General features: G+C 36.8%; 3 protein-coding genes across 6 annotated transcripts; all 3 read right to left on the reverse strand.

Annotated features, from left to right (window-relative positions):
- Nucleotides 1-113: 113 nt before the first annotated feature.
- LOC127496114 (uncharacterized) lies at nt 114-5857 on the reverse strand. 2 transcript variants are annotated; one of them, XM_051863749.1, is made up of 11 exons: nt 5746-5857; nt 5358-5495; nt 4644-4988; nt 3428-3526; nt 3264-3320; nt 3126-3191; nt 926-955; nt 716-778; nt 562-627; nt 411-470; nt 114-282 (listed from the first exon to the last, which is right to left on the reverse strand). In XM_051863749.1, exons 2-11 carry the CDS (start codon nt 5419-5421, stop codon nt 239-241), a joined length of 894 nt encoding a protein of 297 aa, XP_051719709.1. In that variant the 5' UTR covers nt 5422-5495; nt 5746-5857; the 3' UTR covers nt 114-238. The 2 variants fall into 2 exon arrangements, with proteins under 2 accessions (XP_051719709.1, XP_051719710.1); XM_051863750.1 differs by lacking the exon at nt 5746-5857 and having other exon boundaries at nt 5358-5615.
- Nucleotides 5858-9418: 3561 nt separating this feature from the next.
- LOC127496248 (uncharacterized) lies at nt 9419-11304 on the reverse strand. 2 transcript variants are annotated; one of them, XM_051864034.1, is made up of 7 exons: nt 11158-11304; nt 10648-11052; nt 10442-10540; nt 10259-10330; nt 9937-9975; nt 9788-9835; nt 9419-9716 (listed from the first exon to the last, which is right to left on the reverse strand). In XM_051864034.1, exons 1-7 carry the CDS (start codon nt 11210-11212, stop codon nt 9703-9705), a joined length of 732 nt encoding a protein of 243 aa, XP_051719994.1. In that variant the 5' UTR covers nt 11213-11304; the 3' UTR covers nt 9419-9702. The 2 variants fall into 2 exon arrangements, with proteins under 2 accessions (XP_051719994.1, XP_051719993.1); XM_051864033.1 differs by having other exon boundaries at nt 9419-9835.
- A 9554-nt stretch (nt 11305-20858) lies between these two features.
- Nucleotides 20859-25999, reverse strand: LOC127496249 (uncharacterized). Of its 2 annotated transcripts, XM_051864035.1 has the most exons (7): nt 25863-25999; nt 25416-25757; nt 25145-25243; nt 24962-25033; nt 23809-23847; nt 23654-23701; nt 20859-22454 (listed from the first exon to the last, which is right to left on the reverse strand). In XM_051864035.1, the coding sequence occupies exons 1-7, from the start codon at nt 25915-25917 to the stop codon at nt 22450-22452; spliced, it is 660 nt and encodes a 219-aa protein (XP_051719995.1). In that variant the 5' UTR covers nt 25918-25999; the 3' UTR covers nt 20859-22449. The 2 variants fall into 2 exon arrangements, with proteins under 2 accessions (XP_051719995.1, XP_051719997.1); XM_051864037.1 differs by lacking the exon at nt 23809-23847.
- Between the last annotated feature and the right edge of the window lie 1407 nt (nt 26000-27406).

A 27406-nucleotide genomic window follows, 5' to 3' on the forward strand; every position in this document is an offset into this window, starting at 1 on the left:
ACTAGCATAATATCAATATCAATCTTTGAAGCGTTAATTTTTCATTTTCATTCAATGATTTGTGCATGTCACTTAACAAACAATGATTTCTTAAACAAAATGAACGATTTCCATTCCATGTTAAACATAAGCATTTATTGAGATATTGAACTGTTTGCAATGATTGAAATGAAAAATTGATTAAAACATGTGGATTCTGGATTCTGTGGAGTTGGATTCTGTCATCACAATCTGACTTCTAATCAACACAGTCTCCATATATTGGATTTTTAAACTGAAAATCTGCAAGAGAAATTCAAGAAAATGACACAATTAAGATATTTTAGCTACAATAACTGAGTTGAAAAAGTGCCATATAATAAAGCTTGATTCATTCAAATGACATTTTAAACCGAACAATGAACAATTACGTTTTCGTCTTTTCCGTTTTTTGCCAGCATTGCCTGGATTGGAGAGCTCTGCCTGGTTGACTGAAATATTTCAAACAGATATTTGGGTTATTTCCATTCTTAGCACATACAGTTCACATACAGTTTTTTCCAAACACAAACATTGTCTCACCATAGTATGGTTTTAGATCTGAAGGATGTCTTGCAGTTGGCTCAGGAACAGGAGCGGCTCTAAAAGCTGGTTTGTTTCAAAATTAGAATTGTATCATTTATCTTACATTTATAAAGTAATAATAAATAAATAAAACCCAAAAATGATAAGTCACCTCTCTGAGGATGTTGCCCTTGCTGCACAGAAGAACTTTGATTTGGAGCATGTGCATCATTTTCTTGACATGAAAAAATACATTTATAATTTTACCCAAAATCATGATGGAAAAATAATTATTTTGAAACCAACTTGAAGAAGGCGGCTAATGCAGAATCTTACAGTTTGCACAAGTTTGTCATTAGCAGTGAACAGAAGAAACACATACCATAAACAGTTGTAAAGCCCCTTCTCAGACCTTCAGAAATAAGATCAATAGACAAACATGTTTATTCTCAGTATTATATATTGTATTTCTGTGGCATTCTGTTACTGTAAGGGTTATGTTTAGTTTTGTTAGTACATTTGTGTTTTAGGGTACGTTTAGACAACAACGAAGTACTAAAAACCGAAGTTTTTTGCTTTTTTGCGTACAGACAACATTGTTGTCAAAACGATCCTCATTCACACGGATCCAGGGGCGTAAATGACAGTTGGAGGGGGACAATAAACATAAAATTTCTCAAGAGCAATTTTTGAAGGGGACACAAATAATAAAGCCAAAATTTTTATAGAATTTTACTTATAATGATATATGTAACGAAAACTTTACTACTATTATTAGTGTAGCATGGAGACTGTACCATTATGCTCAATGTTTCTCTTTGGTTCAATGAAAAAACTGACTAAATTGACCAAAATATTCTTCTTCAAAACCATTTATTTATCGCAATATTTTTGAAGTCGTTTACAACCAAGTCACCAAAATACGATGTATACACATTAAGCAAAACCCAACACACAACAGTAAATCTTTTAGCCTTATTACAGTTCACACATATGCTAATCACAATGTTAGTTGTAGTTGGTGTGGGTGACTTAGTATCCAACAAGCTATGGTAAACAAGCTAGCAAACATAATTATATTCGCTAACATAGCGGACTCACGGAAAAAAATACATCATTTATTAACTTTTTTATTTTACTTTATGACTAATTACTCAGCATCATCTGTATTAAAGAGAAAATAATCACTTCTTTCGGTGTTTTTGAATAAAATAGCCTTGACAGCCTACTTACTAGAATTCCTCTCAACTACTATCTGAAGAACTGTTCTCTCCCGCCGGCGCCGCCGGACTTATATACACACAAGTGTGACGTGCGCGGTGGACCAAACCACTGTGAGGCAAGGGAGGGGTTACTCAAAATGTTTCTAAACTTAAAACACCCGTTTGCGTTTGTATTGCTTTACTATTTAAACAATTATTTTAAGTATATGTCATGTATTTACAATACTTAGCGTGGTTTTTAATTATATTGTTTTTTGCGATTTACGCCCCTGCACGGATCCGCCAAAACAATTATGCATGCCAGGCCAGTAGTTGCCGATGTCACCACGCGCCTATAGACTGAACACGTAATACGCATGCTCATGATGTTACCGTTTTTCACAAATTCGCGTTTTTGTAGTTTACACAGAGACAATAATGGTATCGTTTTCAAAAACTTGCACTTCGAAACTCGTTTTCAAAAGTTTCCGTTTTCAGGCTGCCAAAACGCAGTTGTCATACATGAATGGCCTAAACGCATAAAAAGTTTTCAGTTTTTAGTTGAAAACGGTGTTGTGTAAATGGCCACTTAGTTTGGTTTTCCCTGTTCCTGTTTGCCTGTGTTCTCATTCATTGTTAGTTGCCTTGGTCAAAGCCACTGGAAGGCAAGCCTGCAACCTTTAGCCAAAAAAGCGTAACGGCTAATGCTAACGCTCCACCTCTGGCGGTACGCAGGGAAGGAGACCAGAGGCTGTTTTTTAAATGGATGTCAATGGATGAGAGGCTTCACTATGCTGATTAAACTGCTTTTGTTAGGAAATAGCAAATAATTTAATTAATCGACAGCCTGTTTGCTAATCTTCAGCATGTTTTACACTAAACAATGATTAAGTTAGCCGTTACGCTTTCTCCAATGGTAAGAGATACAGACCCTCTCATCTCCCTATAATATACAATCTCTGCCTTGGTTTCTTATTGAATTACACACCTGTTACTTGTTTTGTTGATTACCTTTTATGTAAGCCCTTGGCTTTACTCAGTTCCTTGTCTAGTGTTAGTGTTGTGTTAGAGTGCGTAATGCTTGGTTTCCCTCTGTGTTGATTAAAAGTCTTCCTGCTTGCTCTCTTGGTTTGCTACAACTTTACACATTACAGTTACAGCACTTTTTTTCCCTCAAATATTCCAAGCAGCCCCTAAGGGTCCACAAACCCCAGTTTGAAACCCGTTATCAAACATCAAACCAAGTGGCAAACAAATGATGTTAGACCTTTTCTCATCTGATATTTCTTATATAATGCAATGACATTCATAGATTTTTAAGTGTACCTTGTGTGTTTTTCAAAACCACTGGCTTGTAAGCATTTAAGTGCTGTTTCTTACCCCTGTTGTTTTTGTTTCTCTGTTCACTTCTTTCTGTATTCCGTGTTTCCTCGGGGTGGTTATTACCTAAGAGTCAAATGGTTTTCGTAAAGGTCAAGAAACTCCACAGAATGTCACTCACTGAACGTCTCTGCTCACCTTCGGTCCGAACTCCACTAACAGGATTAGATTTGGATGAATTATTTGTATGCTTTCCTGTCCAAAAGAAGACAATACTTTTAATCGAAGCTGATATTGTAACATTCATTTGTGTAAATACAAAAAATTATTCTCTTAAAAAAATGTAAGGAACCAGTGCTCACCATAAAATTTTGAAAACAAGCTAAATGAAATAAAAAGGAGAATAAACAATCCAGCTCCAGCAGCAAAGTAGAACCAGGGATTTAACTCATCACGTCTTCCTAAAAGGACAATTACAGCCTATTAGAGGATTTCTGCTAAATGTAAACAGTATGATATTTATGAAACACAAAATTATAAAAGGGATTAAGAAATTAAAGCATTGTTGTGACCCATAATTAATTAATTGTAAAACACTAAAAAAATGCAACGTTATATTAAGTGTCTTTAACTACTGTACTAACATTTGAATTAATCATTTAATACAATGCACTTATTATGTTTTCACATTGTACTTATATTTAAAAAAAAAATACCTGAATGTAATTACATCTGTAATTAATTTCTGTAATTAAATCTATAATTACACTGTTGACCCGTCCCTTATACCTTAACTCACCTTTAAACCCATACCACCAAACCCTGTCTCTAACCTTACCTGCGTATCTGACCTCAATAGCAGCAAAAGTATATTGCAGTACAACATGAACGCAGTAAGTATTAGTAAATACATAGTAGTTAAAGACACCTAAAGTGTGACCAGAAAAAAAGACTGTAAAAATGCCACTTAAAAACCTGTTTAACATCACATTATATAATTATACTGTAAAATGCTGTCAAATATATGTTTTTTGCAAGTAAAAACTATATATTATATATAAATATTTTTGTTTCTTCTCAGGTTTTTGTTTTCAGTGATGTACATTATGCTGGTTTTGTTATTTAGTAATGTTTATTGCATTATTTTATTGTCGTGTGTCACCCTGATGGTGTTTTGTGTTGGCCATGTTTTATGAACGAGCAGCTTGCAATGAACTCTGATTCATCATTTGGCTTTCTGTTGTACCACCTATGGTAGTTTATCAGTAGTAAAAAAAAAAAAAAAAAAAAAAAAAAAAAAAGATTTTTGTATTTCAATGAGATTGGTAAATTAACATTATATCATTTAATGAAATACATGGTTTTAAGTTCAGGCACTAATATGCCATCCTGTAATACCTGAAATATTTTCACCATATGTTTTACAGTGATTTTCTGGCAATATCAACTGGCATTTCCCCCCATTACTGTTTTTTAAAAACATTTTAGCATCTATAAACACATGTGACAGCTGTATTGACATATAGTACTTGTGACAACTTCCCCAAGTCACAATGAGCTCCATTCTTAGATTCTTACTCTCAATTAGACGTTCTATGATCTCCACTCTCCAGCATTCATTCCTCAGCTCACAAAAGTACGGGCCGATGTCTGAAGGCTCCAGATCACGGATGAGGATGGAGAAGTTTCCGTCTCTGAATAGAAGTGGGAAAATTTTCACTCGTCCTTCTGTAGGACTTTCAAAGATGATTCTACCATTTTCCATGATAGTTAGAAGAGTGACTCCTCTGGAAGTGTTACTCCATTTCACTGTCTCTGTTTCATTGCCAAAGCTTTCATTAAAGTGACAAGGGAGAAAGACTTCAGATTTCAGAGAGGCGCTGATTTTGACCTCTGTACATCCTCTGTTCCTACGGTCCAGAGCTAAAATGGAGAGGCATTGAAATATAACTGATTCAGTATCACACAGACACACATTTTCATCTCTTAAGAGTCAGTTGCTACCAAAAATTGTTAAAGAATATTTCTAAAGAAATGTCTGGTTCATTAACCTTAAAAAAATTAAATAAAAACAATACAAAAATAAAGAATTTAAAAGTTATTTAATGTGTAATGTAAAAATATTAGAATTGCTAATACTGAGAAGATATCGATATTATTTTTTGGACCATTATTGATCATTTTAATAATATTAATATAGTCAATATTTTGATTTATTTTTATTTTGCCCCCAATATTAGCCCATATAAGCTACATCATGGTTGATAATAAATTCTGGTATTTTGAACCTACCATGTGAAGACACCAAAGCACCAAAAAATATCCAAAGATGTGAAATGTACATGATGCATGTCATTCAAGATGTCAAAGTTTGCAAGTCCAAGTCAGAGATGGAGAATGTGTAGGCTGATGTCCTTCACATGTTATTTCCTGTCAATTCACACACACAGCCTCTTAAATGTGGCGGTCTAGAGCTGCGAATTCACAGCCCAAGTGACTTGACATTTACCTGTAACTAGCATATGCTTTTTTTTACAGCCAGATTAGTGATGTAACTATGACCAAACGATGAAAAACGTACTTTGTAATACATTTGATAACATTGAAGACTGAGGGTAGAGAGATTTTCTTTTGCACTATTGTATTTTGAGGTTGCAGAGTCAAACGCCAGGTTAGTTACCTCAGTTTAAACAGCAGGTTTCCATTTCTACTACCACATCCTGTAGCGAAGTCAAAGTGAGATCGTCTTGGTGAGATGCATGCCCTGTAGCAAAACTAATGAGAGCAGTATGCCAGAGATTATTCTTGTCCAACTCATTCACAAAGCATTTAATTAATCACTAATGTCACAGGCTACAGTTTCTACTTACCTTTCGTCAGAAATAGCATCTTGTTAGATAACTGCTATGCAATCTCAGCCTTAATTTGCATAAATGTATTGCAAAATATTTAGTTTAGGCCTATCAAATATAATTTTACACTGAAAAACAATTTCTTGATTTTAAATCACATTTACTATCACATCAAACATGCAAGTTATTTGACTGAAATGAAGATTGTGCCCCAGACACAACAGCAGGTTTTGGTTTTTCCCTATTTTTGAAACTTTTTGTATACCTTGCTTATTGCATAAGCTGTAGTTTATTTTAAGATCCGCTTGCAAAAACCACAACATGAACATGTGAAAGTATAGCCAGTGTTTCCTCTAAACGGAGAATAGATCACTGGAGGTTTAGATCATAATTTTAGTTTTTTCTTGTTAGCTTTCTTCATAATGTGCTTTAGTATATTACAAGTTCATCTAAATAAATCACACATTTTATAGTAAGCCATTCTAACATTTAATCCTTAAAATGTATTATCTAAGATGATGATCTTTACAACGGAACAACAAATAAGAGAAAGAGATGAGACAGGAAATGGAATGAGAAAAGACGAGAAAGGAGGTATAACATGTCAGAGGTTGTTAAATAAATTCGCAGAAGATGCAGCTTTGTTAAAAGCATTTTTCAAAATAATTGAAACGCCATATTCTACCTCATGTAGTGACTGTTTATATGATTTCCTTTCAAAGCTTGAAGCTAAACGTTTACTAAAATTAATAGCGACTCCTACTGGACAGAAAAGTCAATAACAATATCCATGTGACCCCTTCAGCCTGTTTTTCTCTTAGCATATTTTCTTTTTAGCAGTACTAATTTCTTTATTATTGTACCTAATGAAGCAATGCAGATATTACTAGTAGGTTATGCCATGTCATCAATGTATTTTCACTTATATTCAGCACTGGAAATGGGGCGGCGTTCCAGTACAAATTGGTTAATTTTTTTAGGGAAATGAAAGGGATTTCTATCTTTTATTCACTGAATAGCCTACTAAAGCGACAAAAATGTAGCGCAATAATATATAGGGCATAGAGTACCTCAAGGATGACGTGTTTTTGTAGGCCAATCCAGAAGTTAGCGGCGCACGGGTTCCCTCGATCGAAAGCCTATGCATTTTTCCCATAGACTTTTGGAAAATCGCAAAAAATAAGCTCTGTGTTTAACAAAGGGTTGTGACACTTACACGTTTTGTCTGTCAAGATAATCTTTACAAGTGAACACAACATTTATACATTTTGAAGCCTAAATAAAGTCGTCAGATATAAAAAGTTAACAGTAGGCTATAAACGGACTACAGCACACCATGGTCACAGATCAACGTCACCACCACCAAGCTTCCTCAAACTTTATTTAAAAAACTTCATTTAAAAACATGCTCGCTGATTATGATTTGCACTGTGTATGAATACTTATCCACTTTTTCATGAGAAATGCTGTCCAAATGTCCTGTTTGTCATGGTGACGTCTAAAGTCCCCGCCAAAGGAAGTAGTCCCTTTTAGCAACTTGTTAGCAACCGCCGTTTTTAAGACACAATAAAGGTTTAAAAAATCACAAGCGGGTTATAACTGGTGTGTTTTATGTCAAAACGTGAAAATATTTAGAGGCTTTGTTAACCACAGACCTTATGTCAGGCGATTTAGCAAAAACCCATTAAAAAAAAACCCATTGACTTCGGTGCGATGGAACCGGAAGTCCTAAAATGCTAACTCGCTTCCGGGTTTTGCCTACAAAAACACGTCATCCCTGAGGTACTCTATAGACCTTATTCGCTAGAGAAACAAGTGCGCCGCCATCTTTATAATATTGTCTTTGAACTTCCGTTTTTGCGGTAGCTCTGTATATTTCTATAGTATTGCTGTTAAAGAATAACTAGCTGGTGGAGTAAATTTACTTGTTGTAGAGTTAACAAAAGTCATCATGAGCATTGTATGTTTAAAGCATATGTCTTAACAAATGTCAGTAGACCGGGAAGATTTTAAAATGAGCAGTTCATTCATAAATATGTAAGATCGCTGTGGAAATACAAACCGGAAGTCAAAAGACAAGGAGCGCAGCGCTGAAAAGGGGCGGGGCTACATAAGGTCTATAGCGGATCATTCTATAAAGTCTTCCATGATGTTTGGATGCACAATATCATCTCTCTTAATTGGCCATATGCAGGTTGCAGCCAATGGAAATGCTTCTCTGTCAGTTCGTGTCCTCACAGAACCAATCATCAGAGCAGAGCACAAATGGGATGAACCGAGATTTTAATAGATGAACCATTACTTTAATAGATGCAATAACAAAAAATTTTATATGCATAAAGCTGCATACGTAATCGTATTGCTAAATGACAACGATTCGGCGTGATCAAGTGAACATTCAAATTTGCGTTGGCGCTGCTGCTGATCCAGAGAGAGCAGTTGTCGGTATGAAACAGCTTCACAAACAGTCTTTTCAATATCATTATTTCAGTTTTACAATAATTCAAATTATCACAGAATTACTGGGATAAAAGTTTATAGTTCAGATATAAACACTGATATCTACGGATCAAAATGTCGACTGTTACAAAAATGTATCGGTCATTTACCGCAAAAAATGCAACAAGTGAAGTCTTTATGAGTGAGTCATTGTATCATTCATTCAAAACGATTTTTTGAAATAATTAATTAAAATGAATTTAATTAACATTTTGTCAAAACCTTTAGTAAATTAGATATATTAGTCTTACCCAGATTGGTTTGATTTTTTTGTACATTAGCTTCCCTTTCCCTTAAAACTAGATTCACCTTTAATTGTGTTTAATAATAATTGATTTTCAAAGCACTAAACTTAGAGGCTGCCATCCAAAAATGTTTTTAAAAGGTTTGTGACCTAAAATTCCAACCTGATCTCACAACCAATTCGTACGTATTTTACGAGGTGGCTATAATTCGTACAAATTCATATGATTTGTCTAAACCCCAGTGATGGGTAGGTTTAGGGGTGGGGTTAGGGGTAAATTCTGCATGCACCACATAGCCTATGCAGACTCCTACACAATGTATCTTTAATTTGGCCAAAATTACACAGATTGTCTCCAAGCAGAGATTCTGTTGAATGAAGAGTTTGTGCCACACACAATTCATAAATGTTGTTCATTGCTCTATCATGTGCCTCATCTTGATACTCTAAAAAAATCGTTTGGAGAAAACATCAAAGATGTTTAATGTTATTATAGATTAGAAGATTTTATATTTAAATACACCTGAAAGGTCATTGAAAGTAAAATAAATGAATAAATAAATAAAATAAGCTTCCCAACTAGAGTTCCCCCAGTGAATCTCAGACATTTCCAGCCCTGTTTATATTAAATGTAAATGTAACCTTTTCTCATGCATTGCTGCAGTGAAGCGCATGAATTTTTTCGCTTCCCCCGACTCTCAAATAGCCTAAGAATGAACAAACTTTTTCAGAAATTGTAGACAAAGACGACTAAAATATAGAGAAGTTGACATACATTTAATATACAGTAAATATTATACAATCAAACAGTGTTCTTGTTTGTTTGCATTTAAATTATTTGTGCAGATCACTTATACTGACAAATAGTTTCAAGGGAAAAGCTAATTTGCACATCAATTTACATATGTGGTTTACAAATGTATTTAGTATATTATCAACCATTTTTTAAAAGTATAAATCAATAAATGAAAATAGAAAAAACAGATGACATATTGATAATCTTTAATTTCCCACTGTTGTCAGCATCTCTTCGATTGCAGCGTTATGCCTGGTTGACTGAAACGATTTTGTAAGTTATTCTCAGCCTTATAATAGAAACAGTTTTCCAAACATAAATTGTATCTTACCATATACTGTAGTTGTGGTAGCATCATTTAGATCTGGAGTTCTGAATGCTGATGAAAAAAAAAATTATACATTTTATCATGCTAATTTTATTATTATCTAGTATTATTCTTAATTAGCATATTTGAGCTCAATTATTGCCTATATGTACCTCTCTGTTGGATAGAAAGTTGATTTGAAGAATCATGTTCTTGAAAAACAAAGTATGAAATATTTATTGATAACAAATAATATAGTTAATTTAGCCTATTAGCAGTAATTTAACACTATTATCAGCTTTCAAACCACATTAGCAGCAATGAAAAATTAAATGTAAATTAAATATGAATTTTGTTTTTGTAATCATATATCATATTTTGTATAAACATATCAACTGGCATAAGTGGCATTAATAAATCTATCAATTCATCCTTCAGAAAAACAAACAAACCAAGATCTTAAAATCTTATTCACATCATTTTTACTGAACTTACCTTTATGGTGTTCTTCATTAATAGAGCAAGATTTGGATGATCTCATACATCTCATACAACGGTTATGTAAGCCTGAATATTATTTTACAAACAAATAAATAGGAGTCAGTTTATCATTTCTTTAAATACTGGTTCAATACTGAAATTTTACTTTGGATAATGAATGAAAAGTATAATGCTCACCAGTGCGATTAAATACAACAAAAAGAAGAGTGGAAAGTCCAGCTCCAGCAAAAAAGAACAACCAGGAGTTATGATGATAAGAGTTCAAGTCCACAGTTTCTGTGCCACAAATATAAATTTTATGTTATATAATTGTAAAATGATCCAGTATATTTTGTCATAATAATTTACTATTTGTCTTTAATAAACTATTATAATCATCACACCATTATGTGATTCCTCCTCTAAATTTAATTTGAAAGAATTTCCCATGCAGCGACTGATCTTATTTTCTGCCAATTGTATGATCTCCACTCTCCAGCATTCATTCCTCAGCTCACAAAAGTACGGGCCGATGTCTGAAGGCTCCAGATCACGGATGAGGATGGAGAAGTTTCCGTCTCTGAATAGAAGTGGGAAAACTTTCACTCGTCCTTCTGTAGGACTTTCAAAGATGATTCTACCATTTTCCATGATAGTTAGAAGAGCGACTCCACTGGAAGTGTTACTCCATTTCACTGTCTCTGTTTCATTGTCAAAGTTTTCATTAAAGTGACAAGGGAGAAAGACTTCAGATTTCAGAGAGGCGTGAATTTTGACCTCTGTACATCCTATGTTCCTGCGGTCCAGAGCTGAACAATAGAAGAACATCAAAATGTGACCGATACAACTTTTCATCTCTCATAGGTAAAGCTATAGATATGGAAATCGAAGACGCATTTCTATTTATATCTTACCGTTTGAAGACACCAGAGCACCAAAAAATATCCAAAGCTGTAAAATGTACGCCATATTTGTCAAGCACGATGTCTTTGATAGTCACCAAGAGCTAAATGAAGCCTCATTCAAAGAACCCTGTTAAGTCTAATAGTCACTTGTTGTTTCCGGTAAAAGCACACACACACACACACACACACACACACTGCTTTTTGTGCTATATTTGGTAATCTAGGTGTGAACTCTTTATAACACATATCTTTACAAGTATGTGTATTTGTTATTATTGCTATAACTATTTTTTTTTTCTGGTTGTAAAACAAGAGAGTACAGCACAAAATTATTGATTACTAATGTAATTTTCCATTTCACTCACACTGCACCTTATAGAGCTGTCATTGTCTATAATTACATTAATTTCTAAGCAATCACCACCCTGTATTTTCATGCTGAAAATTTATGTCTGTACATTTCTGCAAATATATTTATGTTTACTGAAAACACAGTATTTAAATGGCTAGTTCACCCCCCAAAAAATCTGTCATCATTTACTCACCATCATATGCTTCCATGACTTTGTTTCTTCTGTAACACACACAAAAAAAATTATTTTGAGATGTTTTTGTCCTTACAATTAAAGTTAATGGTAGAAATGTGTCTTGATATAGACAGCGATAGTTCTTCAAAATATCTTCTTTTGTGCTCCAGAAGAAGAAAGAAAGTCATACAGGTTTGGAACGACATGTGGGAGAGTAAATGATGACAGAATTTTCATTTTTGGCTGAATTATCCTTTTAATTTTTCCTCATATTATAATAAGTAAATAAAAATCTTAAATTACCAAATTGTGCAAAAAGACAAACACATTTATTTTATCTAATTGTGGTTGGGATGGTCACAACAGTCTCAAACACCCTTCCACCACACCAGTTAAAACTATAAGTTATAAGTGTATTGTTATAGCCTTTATAAGTGTATTGTTTTTTTGTTTTTTTTACACATATGACAGCCCTGAAAACAGCTAACCACAGAGTTTCCTCTAAGCACACTTGAAATTTAGGGTGTTTTTACACTTGAGTTCTCTTTAAAAGAACCAAACTCAGATCCCTGAAAAGTGTGAAAACACCCTAACTTCCCTGTTTGGGGGTCCCAGAAACCCATAAACTGTGCATATACAAAATAATAAGTAATTTTAAAATGTATCCGTTCGTTGTCAGAAAAAAAATTGTTCAAAAATAGTACCTTTAGGAGTACAACAGCTTCTCACTGGGGCAACTTTGTACCTTATCTACCCCTAAAAGGTGCATATTCGTGCTTTAGTAATTTGTACCTTTAAAGGGTTAGTTCACCAAAAAATGAAATTTCTGTTATTAATCACTCACCTTTGTGTCGTTCCACACCCGTAAGACCTTCGTTCATCTTCAGAACACAAATTAGGATATTTTTGATGAAATCCGAGAGTTTTTTTTTATCCCCAATATAAAGCAATGGAATTACCACATTTAAAGGGTTAGTTCACCCAAAAATGAAAAATAATGTCATTTATTACTCACCCTCATGTGTTCCACACCCGTAAGACCTTCGGAGCATTATGAATCTTTTGTGTCGAATCAGCGGCTCGGAGCGCCAAAGTCACATGATTTCAGCAGTTTGGCGGTTTGACACGCGATCCGAATCATGATTCGATACGCTGATTCATAACGCTCCGAAGCTTAATGAAGCAGTGTTTTGAAATCGGCCATCACTATATAAGTCGTTATTTTGTTTTTTTGGTGCACCAACAATATTCTTGTTGCTTTATAATATTAATATTGAACCACTGTACTCACATGAGCTGATTTAAATATGTTTTTAGTACATTAATGGATCTTGAGAGAGGAGGCTATGCAGGCCTCACTGAGCCATTGGATTTCAACAAAAATATCTTAATTTGTATTCCAAAGATGAACGAAGGTCTTACGGGTGTGGAACGGCATGAGGTTGAGTAATAAATGACATTATTTTCATTTTTGGGTGAACTAACCCTTTAAGGTCCAGAAAGTTAATAAAGGCATCGTTAAAACGTGACTACAGTGGTTCAACCTTAATGTTATGACCTTCTGCTATTCTCCCATAGCAAACTGTGGTAGAAGCAAACTCTTTCTGTCGATCACAAATAATTACATTATAAAATATTGTATTATATAGCAGTGGTTCCCAATCCTGGTCCTGAAGTATCCACAACACTGCACATTTCTGATGTCTCTTATTTAAACACATATATTTGAGGGGTGTGTCTCAATTGGTCTCAGTCAGCTCCTTAGTTCAGTAGTCAGGGCACTGATCAGGGAGTCGGCCTGTCCAACGTGATCTCATGAGAATGCGTGTGTATTTTTACGGTTCTACCACATGTACATTTACTTACGTTTTCATACGGCAATAAAATGTAAATTATTTACGTACCCATCTGCAAATATGTGTACGAATTCCCATGTATTAATATTAAAATCGTGGCATATGTAATATTTAGTTTGTTTGCTGTGACACAATAGGCATTTTCTCCTATGCAGCGACTGACAATACAACCATTAGATCCACCAAAACGCAACATAAATTCACAAATCACATCAATTTTATTTGTTCGCTGTACACCAAATCTTTCGATTCCATATGTTTGCAAGGAACAGATCCAGATTCAGCCCTTTATCCAGCGATCTTCATCTTCATTCTCAGCAGCGACTGTCATGGTCAATGGCCGCGCTCGTTATGATTCAAATTTGAAATGAACAACACTAGCCTTTCACTGGCTGGCGAGATCTGCCGGTTACAGGCGGGGGAGGAGTACTTAGACCCTGTCCCAAATGGCACCCTAAACCCTCACGGTCTTCCTCCGCACTTTCGTGACGTAATGATGCTTTGACTGCAAAGGGGGTGCTCGCGAGCACCCTTCTGAAAGCTAAAATGATGAATGGGACACCCTATGGTCTCGTGGACTTAACGGACATGCGCACGCAGCGGACATTCTAAGTCCACAAGACCGTAAGTGCACATGAAGTGTGCCATTTGGGAAAGGGCCACAGACGGCCGTTAGGTCGGACACTTCGTGCTTTCCATAGTGTGCTGAACCATGCAACCATGTGAACGTCACCATGCAATTTTTGCGTAGATTGTAGCTGAAGAAGTGGATCCAACTGAAATTCCCATGTTTTGAATATCTGATATTCAATATCAACATTGGTTAAATACAGGAACTTGCCTAAGAAAAAACACGCAACACACGTCGTCCTTGTCATCACAGATTCTGACAAATGAGAATACAGTGTGTCGTCATCAAGGCTTTCGCAGCTGATTTCGAGCAACTGCAGCGCCTGACCTAGGCGGCAGGTCTCGTTTTGCTCTTGCGGTACTTTGATGGCAGATGTGATCGTAAGCTGGCTGCAGCGCCGATCAAAGTCGGACAAATCTTTTAACCAGAATGTATTGCTTTAGTCAGACGGCAGCCGATCTTTGTGGCTCCACATGAAGTCGAACAAGCCTAAAGTTGCACCCTCGAGAAGCATTACGACATAGTTTACAGCACTGATATCGAACGCTCCTGCTTCGTCACAGATTGCGACATGATGTGTTTCAGTGGATTGACATTTTAAATGAGTGCACGCCTTCACATTTTCATGGATTAATAACTTAAAGGGGACCTACAGGTGCTGGTCATATAATTAGAATATCATCAAAAAGTTGATTTATTTCATTAATTCCAATCAAAACGTGAAACTTGTATATTATATTCATTTATTACACACAGACTGATATATTTCAAATGTTTATTTCTTTTAATTTTGATGATTATAACTGACAACTAAGGAAAATCCCAAATTCAGTATCTCAGAAAATTAGAATATTGTGAAAAGGTTCAATATTGAAGACACCTGGTGCCACACTCTAATCAGCTAATTAACTCAAAACACCTGCAAAGGCCTTTAAATGGTCTCTCAGTCTAGTTCTGTAGGCTACACAATCATGGGGAAGACTGCTGACTTGACAGTTGTCCAAAAGACGATTATTGACTCCTTGCACAAGGAGGGCAAGACACAAAAGGTCATTGCAAAAGAGGCTGGCTGTTCACAGAGCTCTGTGTCCAAGCACATTAATAGAGAGGCGAAGGGAAGGAAAAGATATGGTAGAAAAAAGTGTACAAGCAATAGGGATAACCGCACCCTGGAGAGGATTGTGAAACAAAATCCATTCAAAAATGTGGGGGAGATTCACAAAGAGTGGACTGCAGCTGGAGTCAGTGCTTCAAGAACCACTACGCACAGACGTATGCAAGACATGGGTTTCAGCTGTCGCATTCCTTGTGTCAAGCCACTCTTGAACAACAGACAGTGTCAGAAGCGTCTTGCCTGGGCTAAAGACAAAAAGGACTGGACTGCTGCTGAGTGGTCCAAAGTTATGTTCTCTGATAAAAGTAAATTTTGCATTTCCTTTGGAAATCAGGGTCCCAGAGTCTGGAGGAAGAGAGGAGAGGCAGACAATCCACGTTGCTTGAGGTCTAGTGTAAAGTTTCCACAGTCAGTGATGGTTTGGGGTGCCATGTCATCTGCTGGTCCACTGTGTTTTCTGAGGTCCAAGGTCAATGCAGCCGTATACCAGGAAGTTTTAGAGCACTTCATGCTTCCTGCTGCTGACCAACTTTATGGAGATGCAGATTTCATTTTCCAACAGGACTTGGTACCTGCACACAGTGCCAAAGCTACCAGTACCCGGTTTAAGAACCATGGTATCCCTGTTCTTAATTGGCCAGCAAACTCGCCTGACCTTAACCCCATAGAAAATCTATGGGGTATTGTGAAGAGGAAGATGCGATATGCCAGACCCAACAATGCAGAAGAGCTGAAGGCCACTATCAGCGCAACCTGGGCTCTTATAACACCTGAGCAGTGCCACAGACTAATCGACTCCATGCCACGCCGCATTGCTGCAGTAATTCAGGCAAAAGGAGCCCCAACTAAGTATTGAGTGCTGTACATGCTCATACTTTTCATGTTCATACTTTTCAGTTGGCCGAGATTTCTAAAAATCCTTTCTTTGTATTGGTCCTAAGTAATATTCTAATTTTCTGAGATACTGAATTTGGGATTTTCCTTAGTTGTCAGTTACAATCATCAAAATTAAAAGAAATAAACATTTGAAATATATCAGTCTGTGTGTAATGAATGAGTATAATATACAAATTTCACTTTTTGAATGGAATTAGTGAAATAAATCAACTTTTTGATGATATTCTAATTATATGACCAGCACCTGTATTATGCTCACTTTTACAAGATGTAATTTAAGTCTCAGGTGTCCCCAGAATGTTTCTGTGAAGTTTCAGCTTAAAATACCTCACAGATCATTTATAAATCCATGTTGTAAATACCCATTTCTGACTACAGTCGAGAACAGGCTGTTTTCGTGCATGTGCCTTTAAATGCAAATGAGCTGCTGTGCCCCGCCCCCTCTCTACGATCACAGTTCCTGCCTCAATCGGATACTCTGCCAAATATAAACAAGACATCTGTTTGGTTTTGATTATCATTTATATTGCGATCGCTCTCACGGATAGCATAGTTCTTCTTTCATCATTAAAGTTTATTATTTCCACGCATTTTAAAGCTATATCAGTTTAAACTTCTGATGGATCGTTTTCTGGGCGCACTTAAATGAAGCACACAGACAGCTGGCTGTCAGACGTCAAGACTCGTAAGTAAACTTAAATACTGTTTAAACTATCAAATACACACAGGGTTCTGTCAAAAACACAAACAGTTCACATAAACACAGTCAGTTATGTATGTGAACGTAAATAGCAGGCAAAGTTACAGAAATCGTATGCGTTTATTAGATATGTGGCGCATTCCCTTCAAAAATAAAACTAATCTACTGCGTTCAGCGGCTCACATGTAGGTAAATAAAGACTGTTATGTTCACTCTTACATTCAACAACAAAACATCTCAATTACTTACCAGACGTTGTCGCTACAGCTGCTCGAACGTGGAGAAAATGGCGGACAGCATACACAGCTCGCTGAGGGCGGAAACTATGGTAATACAGGACTGTCAGTCAGCGGTCGTGGGCGGAGCCTGTGGTTAATGTGACGTCACATTAGCGCCATGGCTGAAAACAGGTCGTTGGGAGACACTGCTTATGATTTATGGGGATTAAAAAAAAAGAAGTGGGTGGATTTTTATCACTATGGGGTGGTTGTGTACACACACTGCCAACACACATTTATGTCCAAACACCATGCAAAAGTGAATTTTGCATAATAGATACCCTTTAAATTCTGCTCTGTCTGTACCCCATAAAAAAACCTTTACTGCCAGGGGACTGCAATTGCAACTTGTCATCATTTGAACTACTTTTGGTACCACGTTTGACATTTTCGCAATAAATAAATTATTGTGATTACGCTCTTTTGTCTGTAATTTTTTTATTTATAACAGTATAGTTTTAAGAAATGGTTATCGGTAGGTTTAGGGGTAGGTGTAGGATTAGTGGCTTAAAATATCGTTACTAAAATTGTCATTTTCCTACACATTTCTGTCCATTATGTTTTATTCTTTTAATATTCTGTATAAAATGGGTATGTTTAGGTTTGGGGTGGGATTTAGGGATCTTACATTTATCTATAAAATGATAAAAGGGAAATTATAGCCTACATGTATTTTTATGACATGAAAGATTCATAAATATTTTATGTTTTTTCGCTGTAAAAACGTAATAATGCTACGTTTAAATGCTGCCAATACATCCATATTGTACATTTCAGCACCTATCCACGTTTTGTGTCTTTGAAACTTACATATTAATCTACATATTAACAATGAGACCAAGCTGGCCTGTCTCAATTGCAAAATCCTTTCAATGTACTGAAACGTTTGTTCTCTAAAAAGTCCCACAATGCACCATGAAAACCAAGGAGCATAGATGCTCACTATGCTAACGGAAGTTCTGAAGCGCAAAACATAGATGTTTTGAAAAAACAAACCGCTATTTAATAATGTTTCAGCATAAGTATACACGGTTTAATATGGAGTTGGCCCACCCTTTGCAGCTATAACAGCCTCAACTCTTCTGGGAAGGCTTTCCACAAGGTTTAGAAGTGTATTTATGGGAGTTTTTGACCATTCTTCTAGAAGCACATTTGTGAGGTCAGGCACTGATTTTGGACGAGAAGGCCTGGCTCGCAGTCTCCGCTCTAATTCATCCCAATGGTGTTCTATCGGGTTGAGGTCAGGACACTGTGCAGGCCAGTCAAATTCCTCCACACCAAACTTGCTCATCCTTTATGAACCTTGCTTTGTGCACTGGTGTGCAGTCATGTTGGAACAGGAAGGGGCCATCCCCAAACTCTTCCCACAAAGTTGGGATCATGAAATTGTCCAAAATGTCTTGGTATGCTGAAGCATTAAGAGTTCCTTTCACTGGAACTAAGGGGCCAAGCCCAACCCCTGAAAAACAACCCCACACCATAATCCCCTCTCCACCAAACTTTACACTTGGCAGTCAGGCAAGTATCGTTCTCCTGGCAACCACCAAACCCAGACTCGTCCATTGGATTGCCAGATGGAGAAGCGTGATTCGTCACTCCAGAGAACACGTCTCCACTGCTCTAGAGTCCAGTGGCGGCGTGCTTTACACCACTGCATCTGACGCTTTGCATTGCACTTGGTGATGTAAAGCTTAGATGCAGCTGCTCGGCCATGGAAATCCATTCCATGAAGCTCTCTACGCACTGTTCTTGAGTTAATCTGAAGGCCACATGACAATACCACTAACAGTTGACCATGGAATATTTAGTAGTGAGGAAATTTCACAAATGGACTTATTGCACAGGTGGCAACCTATCCCGGTACCATGCTTAAATTCACTGAGCTCCTGAGAGCGACCCATTCTTTCACAAATGTTTGTAGAAGCAGTCTGCATGCCTAGGCTACAGTTTCTACTTACCTTAAGTCAGAAATGACATCTTGTTAGATAACTGCTATGCAATCTCAGCCTTAATTTGCATAAAGGTATTGCAAAATATTTAGTTTAGACCTATCATATATCACTTTACACTGAAAAACAATTTCTTGATTTTAAATCACATTTACTATCACATCAAACATGCAAGTTATTTGAATGAAATGAAGATTGTGCCCCAGACACAACAGCAGGTTTTTTCCCCTTTTTTGAAACTGTATGTATACCTTGCATATTGCAGAAGCTGTAGTTTCCGCTTACAACAACCGCGACATGAGCATGTGAAAGTATAGCCAGTGTTTCCTCTAAATGACCTTAAAAATAACACTGGAGGTTTAGATCATAATTTTAGTTTTTTCTTGTTAGCTTCCTTTATATTTCTTTCTTAGCATGTTTTCTTTTTAGCAATACTATAATTTCCTTATTATTGTACATAATGAAGCAATGCAGATAATGAACAAAAGAGAAAAATATCAAGTAGGCTATGCCATCAATGCACTCCTGTATTTTCACTTATATTCAGGACTGGAAATGGGGCAGCGTTTCAGAACAAATTGGTTAGATTTTTTAGGGAAATGAAAAGTATTTCTATCTTTCATTTACTAAATAACCTACTAAAGCGATCTGAATTCAACACAAAACGTAGCACAATAAAATATATATAATAAATAAATGCAGCAGAGCATTCTATAAGTCTTTGGTGATGCTTGGTTGCACAATGTCGACTTTCTTGATTGGCCATAATATATGCAGGTTGCAGCCAATGGACATGCTTCTTTGTCAGTGCGTGTCCTCACAAAACCAATCATCAGAGCAGAGCAGACCACTTCAGGTAAATTAAATGAGATGATGAACCGAGATTTTGTCTGAAAATATTAACAGCAACCGTTACTTTAATCGATGTGATAACAGAAAATTTGATATGGATAAAGCTTCTTTTATGTTATTCCTAAATAACAACGATTCGGCTATGTCTGAACTTTTGTACAATCACAGCGGAACATTCAAATCTGCGTTGGTGCTGTCGCTGATCCAGAGAGAGCAGATGTCATGTATAGGTATGAAATAGCTTCACTAACAGTCTTTTCAAACACATAGCATCATTATTTCTGTTACATTAATTCAAATTATCACAGAAGTATTGGGATTAAAGTTTATAGTTCGGATATAAACACCGATGTCTATGGTAGCGTAGACGGTTGTCCAAAATGTCTTGGTATGCTGAAGCATTAAGAGTTCCTTTCACTGGAACTAAGGGGCCAAGCCCAACCCCTGAAAAACAACCCCACACCATAATCCCCTCTCCACCAAACTTTACACTTGGCAGTCAGGCAAGTATCGTTCTCCTGGCAACCACCAAACCCAGACTCGTCCATTGGATTGCCAGATGGAGAAGCGTGATTCGTCACCAGATGTCATGTATAGGTATGAAATAGCTTCACTAACAGTCTTTTCAAACACATAGCATCATTATTTCTGTTACATTAATTCAAATTATCACAGAAGTATTGGGATTAAAGTTTATAGTTCGGATATAAACACCGATGTCTACGGTAGCGATCAAAATGTCGACAACGACAAGTGATTTTTTAAAAATGTAAAACGTCATTGAATAGTTCATCAAGAGGTTGATTCAAAAATGCTGATTCATCCAGTAATTAAACAAGTGAAGTCTTTATGAGTGAGTCATTGTATCTGTAACGTGCTTGCAGGCAGGCAGATGAAGGCAGGAGGTACAGGTTCAAAAAACATTTAATATATATCCAATACAGACCAAACTGAAAGTCCATACAAACAAAAACTAAACGGATCTAAACGTGACAGTATCATTCATTCAAACCATTAAAAAAAAAAAAGAATAATCAAATTATTAATTTAAATAGATTGCATCAATTAACATTTTGTCAGAACCCCTAGTAAATTACATGTTATTTTGTTTATTTGTCTATTCAGAACAACTAGAGTCCCCCCAGTGAATCTCAACCATTTCCAGCCCTGCTTACATTAGACTAAATGTAGCCTACAAATAGGTTTTAAAATAGCCTACAATATAGAAGATACTTTTAATGAACTCAAGATAAACAAACTCTACACAACCAACATAACTTAAATACAAGACAAAGAACAGAGGAGAACTCAGCTAATTAACTGAAACAGAACAGGTGTGTACTTATTTAGAAACCATGGAAACAAATTAGGGCATGATCAGGAACCAAGGAAACTAACAAAGAATGAGAACAGTTAAACAGGAACAAGGAAAACAAAACTAAAACACAAAAGAAACTAAAAACAGAAATAACCCGGGGGCATAATGTCAGGAAAGGCACATCCCTTCACTGTAACTATAGTCCGATTGAGGAGGGAGGGGGATCTGGAGGAGGTCGAGGGGCTGGTGAAGAACAGGGAACCACAGGAAATGTCGACAGGAGGAACCTTGGAGCAGGAGGAGTCAGGCGGGGACCCAGAGAGCAGCCAGAACGAAAGCCCACTACGGAGTTGAGGGAGGGAGACTTGGCTGACGACACCAGGGGGATGACTGACGGAGATGAGGCCGGTGGAAGTGGAGCCCTACGCACAGATGAAGAGCCAGCAAGACCGGGCGACACAGATGGCTGAGCCGCAGCAACGAGCATCCGAGGTGAAGCCAGGGTGCCTGAGGACTGAGGCAGAGTCGGTGGGACCAAGGACTGAGGCTGAGCTGAAGGGAAGGCAGAGCCAGGATCAGCAGCTGGAGGTGGAGCCGGGGATCCTCTTTATTAGGTGGAGCTGGAGACCGGAAGACCTGAGGTAAATCCACACCATGGAGAGGTGTCAGAGGAGGAGCTGAGGGGCTGAAGGGAACCAGTGGAGGCGGGGCTGTGGAACTGGCTGTTATAGGAAGAGAAGGTGGGAGAGGAAGGCTAGGCGGGAACTTTGGAGACACAGGAGACTTGAGCTGGGTGGGACCAGCAGGGACAGGAGAAACAGAAATACATCCTCTTCCACTTTACTCCACGAACAGTCCCATGGTGACGCACGATGTGGCCGGCTTACGCACCTGGTCAGACTCTCTGTGTGGCTCAGGCTCCAGGGCGATGGCCTTCTAAGTCCTCGTGTCCACTGGCTCATACATCGTGCCAGGCTCGGGTTTACTGTCCGCGGTGGGCTCTGCCCTTCACTACATGCAGTGTGTGGGCGGTGGCTGACTGGGCTCTGAGTCCGGAGTGGGGCTGGTGATCTCCTCCGTGGGGCAGATGGTGAACGCTGACTATTATTCACCAGCACCCACTCCACAAATGCGACGAAATCTCCCAGAGGACAGGTAGGTGTGCCCTGGCCTGCTTGCTCAGCCTGGAAAAATAAAGAACACATAGAGAACAGTCAGAAAAGGTGGTGTGGCACGCCGCAAAATATATATATATATATATAAAAAAAAATCTTCTCTTGGTGTCGTATTCTGTAACACTGTGTATAAACAATCCAAAAAAGTCCAGAATGCACAATGAAGATACTTTTGATGAACACCCACTCCACAACCAAAATAACTTAAGTACGAGACAAAGAACAGAGGAGAACTCAGAACAGAACAGAACAGAACAGGTGTGTACTTAATTAGAAACCACAGAAACAAACTAGGGCATGATCAGTAATTATGAATTATGAATGAGAACACAGGCAAACAGGAACAGGGAAAACCAAACTAAGGCCTGGGACACACTAAATGATTTTCAAATCTTGACTGATTTTAAAACTGTGGGAGACCACAGACATAATGACAGTTTCAGACAATTTTTAGCATTATAATCCTCTGAACTCACACACTAGATGATTTAACCGGACTGTGAGACCACACACCTGTTGACTGCAAGAAGGATTTTACAGTGACGTGATCTCATGGAGACTCGCAAAATCAAACATGACTTGAGAAGAAAAACAAATGGAGGACAATCGATTTTTTTGGACAAAAAATCATTTGCAACAAGCCTCGAATCAGGCCAAATCGTGCTTAAAATCGGCGCGTAAAATCTTCAAGTGTGTGGCCAGCCTTAAACACAAAGAAACTAAAGACATAGAAATTACCCACTCAAATAGCCTAAGAATAAACCACCTTTTTTCAAAAATGGTAGACAAGGATGACTAAAATATAGAGAAGTTGACAAACATTTAATATACAGTAGCCTAAATATTGTTCAGCTGAACAGTGTTCTTGTTTGTTTGCATTTAAATGATTTCTTCACATCACTTACACAAATACTGACAAATAGTTTCAAAGGAAAAGTAAATTTGCACATCAATTTACATATGTGGTTTACAAATGTATTCAGTATCTTATCAACCTGTTTTAAAAAGTAGAAATCAATAAATGATAATAGAAAAAAAATATCAAAACAGATGACATATGACTGATGATCTGTAATAGAGAATCCTGATTGTTTTTATTTCCCACTGCTGTCAGCATTTCTTTGATTGCAGCGTTATGCCTAGTTGACTGAAACAATTTTGTAAGTTATTCCCAGCCTTAAAAACAGTTAACATAAATTGTATCTTACCATATACTGTAGTGATGGTAGAGTCATTTGGATCTGGAGTTCTGAATGCTGGGGAAAAAAACAAAAAAACAAAAACATTTTATCATGCTAATTTTATTATTAGCTAGTGTTATTCTTAATTAGCATATATGAGCTCAATTATTGCCTATCTGTACCTCTCTGTTGGATAGAAAGTTGATTTGAAGAATCATGTTCTTGAAAAACAAGAGTATGACATCATATATTTATTGTTTGATAACAAATAATATAGTTAATATAGGCTATCAACAGGAATTTCACACTGTATTATCAGCTTTCAAACCACATTAGCAGCAATTGAAAACGTACTTGCAAACTGCAATTAAATGTAATTAATTATGTATTTTGTTTTTGTAATCATATATCATATTTTGTGTAAACATATCAGCTGGCATAAGGGGCATCAAGTTGTTCAAAACCTGTATACATTTCCTTGTTCTTCTGTACACAAAGGAAGATATTTAGAAGAATGTTTGTAACCAAGCAGATCTCGCCCCCCACTGACTACCATAGTATTATTTTTTTTATTTTATTTTATTTTTTTTTATTTTTTTTTGCATGAGTAAATGATGACAGAATTTTCATTTTTGGGTGAACTATCCCTTTAAAATAGCTTGAACATAGTCTACACCCTTGCCTCATTTAGTATTTGCGGATCAACGAATATACAAATTAGCCCCACCTCCACTTGCCTCCACAAGCCAGTTTAGAGATGAACTAGCTCAACTTACTGAGGTAAACGCAGCACAATGGTATCGCTCTTTACAACATCAGACACATAGCGGTAATTAATATGATTAGCCTTTTGCTTGACTGTTATCAAACAGCTAATAATATGTTGCTAATGTTACACAAACCATGTTCCTGTTCGCAATTTCAGAGTATATAGTTCGCATATAGTTCATCATAACATCGTATATATCATACACCCGCCATATTGCTAAATCTACACGATTTATCATATCAACCGAAAAATATATCAGGATAACCTGGTTTCTCTTGAGACTCCCCTGCTAGTTTGCTCTTAATGATATGCTAAAGCCCACTGGCACATTGACGTGATTGGTTAGTTGGTTAGTTTTGGTTAGTAATTGGTTAGCTTGTGACGTCACAGACACCAACTGTCTTTTTTTCACTGCAGTTTTAAGGAGAAAATACTCAGTGTTGAATTTAAACATGGTTTGTCTTAAAGCATATTAAAAACATCACATAGACATATATACAACATTAAAAACTTGATTTTCTTGACATTCTTTCAAATTTCATTCACATCATTTTTACTGAACTTACCTTCATGGTGTTCTTCATTAATACAGCAAGATTTGGATGATCTCATACATCTCATACAACGGTTATGTAAGCCTGAATATTATTTTACAAACAAATAAAAAGGAGTCAGTTTATCATTTGTCTAAATACTGGTTCAATACTTAAATTTTACTTTGGATAATAAATGAAAAGTATAATGCTCACCAGTGCGATTAAATACAAGAAAAAGAAGAGTGAAAAGTCCAGCTCCAGCAAAAAAGAACAACCAGGAGTTATGATGATAAGAGTTCAAGTCCACAGTTTCTGTGCCACAAATAGAAATGTTATGTTATATAATTGTAAAATGATCCAGTATATTTTGTCATAATAATTTACTATTTGTCTTTAATAAATTATTATTATCATCACACCATTATGTGATTCCTCCTCTAAATGTATTTTTAAAAAGACTTTCCCATGCAGCGACTGATCTTACTTTCTGCCAATTGTATGATCTCCACTCTCCAGCATTCATTCGTCAGCTCACAAAAGTACGGGCCGATGTCTGAAGGCTCCAGATCACGGATGAGGATGGAGAAGTTTCCGTCTCTGAATAGAAGTGGGAAAACTTTCACTCGTCCTTCTGTAGGACTTTCAAAGATGATTCTACCATTTTCCATGATAGTCAGAAGAGTGACTCCACTGGAAGTGTTACTCCATTTCACTGTCTCTGTTTCATCGTCAAAGCTTTTATTAAAGTGACAAGGAAGAAAGACTTCAGATTTTAGAGAGGTGCTGATTTTGACCTCTGTACATCCTATGTTCCTGCGGTCCAGAGCTGAACAATAGAAGAACATCAAAATGTGACTGATACAACTTTTCATCTCTCATAGGTAAAGCTATAGATATGGAGATCGAAGACGCATTTCTATTTATATCTTACCGTTTGAAGACACCAGAGCACCAAAAAATATCCAAAGCTGTAAAATGTATGCCATATTTGTCAAGCACGATGTCTTTGATAGTCACCAAGAGCTAAATGAAGCCTCATTCAAAGAACCCTGTTAAATCTAATAGTCACTTGTTGTTTCCGGTAACACACACACACACACACATTGCTTTTCATGCTATATGTGGTAATCTAGGTGTGATTTCTCAGCACAACTCTTTATAACTGAAAAAGAAGTATGTGTATTTATTATTATTGCTATAACTATTTTTCTGGTTGTAAAACAAGTGAGTACAGCACAAAATTATTGATTACTACTGTTTCCATTTTACTCACACTGCACCTTAGTATAGAGCTGTTGTTGTCTATAATTACATTAATTTCTAAGCAATCACCACCCTGTATTTCCATACTGAAAATGTATGTCTGTACATTTCTGCAAATGTATTTCTGTTTACTGAAAACAACATTTAAATTGCTAGTTCATCCCCCAAAAAATCTGTCATCATTTACTCACCATCATATGCTTCCAAACCTGCATGACTTTGTTTCTTCTGGAACACAAAAAAAATATTTTGAGATGTTTTTTGTTAATGGTAGGTAAGACAGCAATAGTTCTTCAAAATATCTTCTTTTGTGCTCCAGAAGAAGAAAGAAAGTCACACGGGTTTTTTCAGAATTTTCATTTTTGAGTGAACTATCCCTTTAGTTTTTTCTCATGTTATAATAAGTAAATAAAAAAGTCTTAAATTACTAAATTGAGCAAAAAGACAAAAACATTTATGTTATGCAATTGTGGTTGGGATGGTCACAACAGTCTCAAACACCCTTCCACCACCTCACTTAAAATTATAAGTTGCACCATTATAAGTGCATTGTTTTGTTTTTTTCTTTCAGTACCACACAACACGTGACAGCCCTGAAAATAGCGAACCACAGAGTTTCCTCTAAGCACACTTGAGATTAACTTCCTTGTTTGGGGGGTACCAGAAACCCATAATGTACAAAATAATAAATAATTTTATGTATCTGTATCTGTATGTATATGTATCTACATGTACATGTTCGTTGTATATGTATCTACACCGATCAGGCATAACATTATGACCACTGACAGGTGAAGTGAATAACACTGATTATCTCTTCATCACCTGTTAGTGGGTGGGATATATTAGGCAGCAAGTGAACATTTTGTCCTTAAAGTTGATGTGTTAGAAGCAGGAAAAATGGGCAAGCATATGGATTTGAGCGAGTTTGACAAGGACCAAATTGTGATGGCTAGACAACTGGGTCAGAGCATCTCCAAAACTGCAGCTCTTGTGGGGTGTTCAGTATCTATCAAAAGTGGTCCAAGGAAGGAACAGTGGTGAACCGGTGACAGGGTCACGGGCAGCCAAGGCTCATTGATGCACGTGGGGAGTGAAAGCTGGCCCATCCAACAGACGAGCTACTGTAGCTCAAATTGTTCAAGAAGTTAATGCTGGTCCTGATAGAAAGGTGTCAGAATACACAGTGCATCGCAGTTTGTTGCGTATGGG

The sequence above is a fragment of the Ctenopharyngodon idella genome, chromosome 15, assembly GCF_019924925.1.
Source record: "Ctenopharyngodon idella isolate HZGC_01 chromosome 15, HZGC01, whole genome shotgun sequence".
NCBI lineage: Eukaryota > Metazoa > Chordata > Actinopteri > Cypriniformes > Xenocyprididae > Ctenopharyngodon > Ctenopharyngodon idella.

Bases quoted from the DNA above. Each gene is read 5' to 3' on its own strand.
- LOC127496114 (XM_051863749.1), bottom strand. From the start codon at position 5,421: ATGACATGCATCATGTACATTTCACATCTTTGGATATTTTTTGGTGCT. The intron at 4,989-5,357 runs GTAGGTTCAAAA...TCTCCATTTTAG, and splicing joins TGCTTTGGTGTCTTCACATG to CTCTGGACCGTAGGAACAGA. The intron at 779-925 runs GTATGTGTTTCT...TTTCATGTCAAG, and splicing joins GGGCTTTACAACTGTTTATG to AAAATGATGCACATGCTCCA.
- LOC127496248 (XM_051864033.1), bottom strand. From the start codon at position 11,212: ATGGCGTACATTTTACAGCTTTGGATATTTTTTGGTGCTCTGGTGTCT. The intron at 10,331-10,441 runs GTGAGCATTATA...AATAATATTCAG, and splicing joins TGTTGTATTTAATCGCACTG to GCTTACATAACCGTTGTATG. The intron at 9,836-9,936 runs GTACATATAGGC...TTTTTTCATCAG, and splicing joins ACTTTCTATCCAACAGAGAG to CATTCAGAACTCCAGATCTA.
- LOC127496249 (XM_051864035.1), bottom strand. From the start codon at position 25,917: ATGGCATACATTTTACAGCTTTGGATATTTTTTGGTGCTCTGGTGTCT. The intron at 25,758-25,862 runs GTAAGATATAAA...TCTATTGTTCAG, and splicing joins TGCTCTGGTGTCTTCAAACG to CTCTGGACCGCAGGAACATA. The intron at 25,034-25,144 runs GTGAGCATTATA...AATAATATTCAG, and splicing joins TCTTGTATTTAATCGCACTG to GCTTACATAACCGTTGTATG.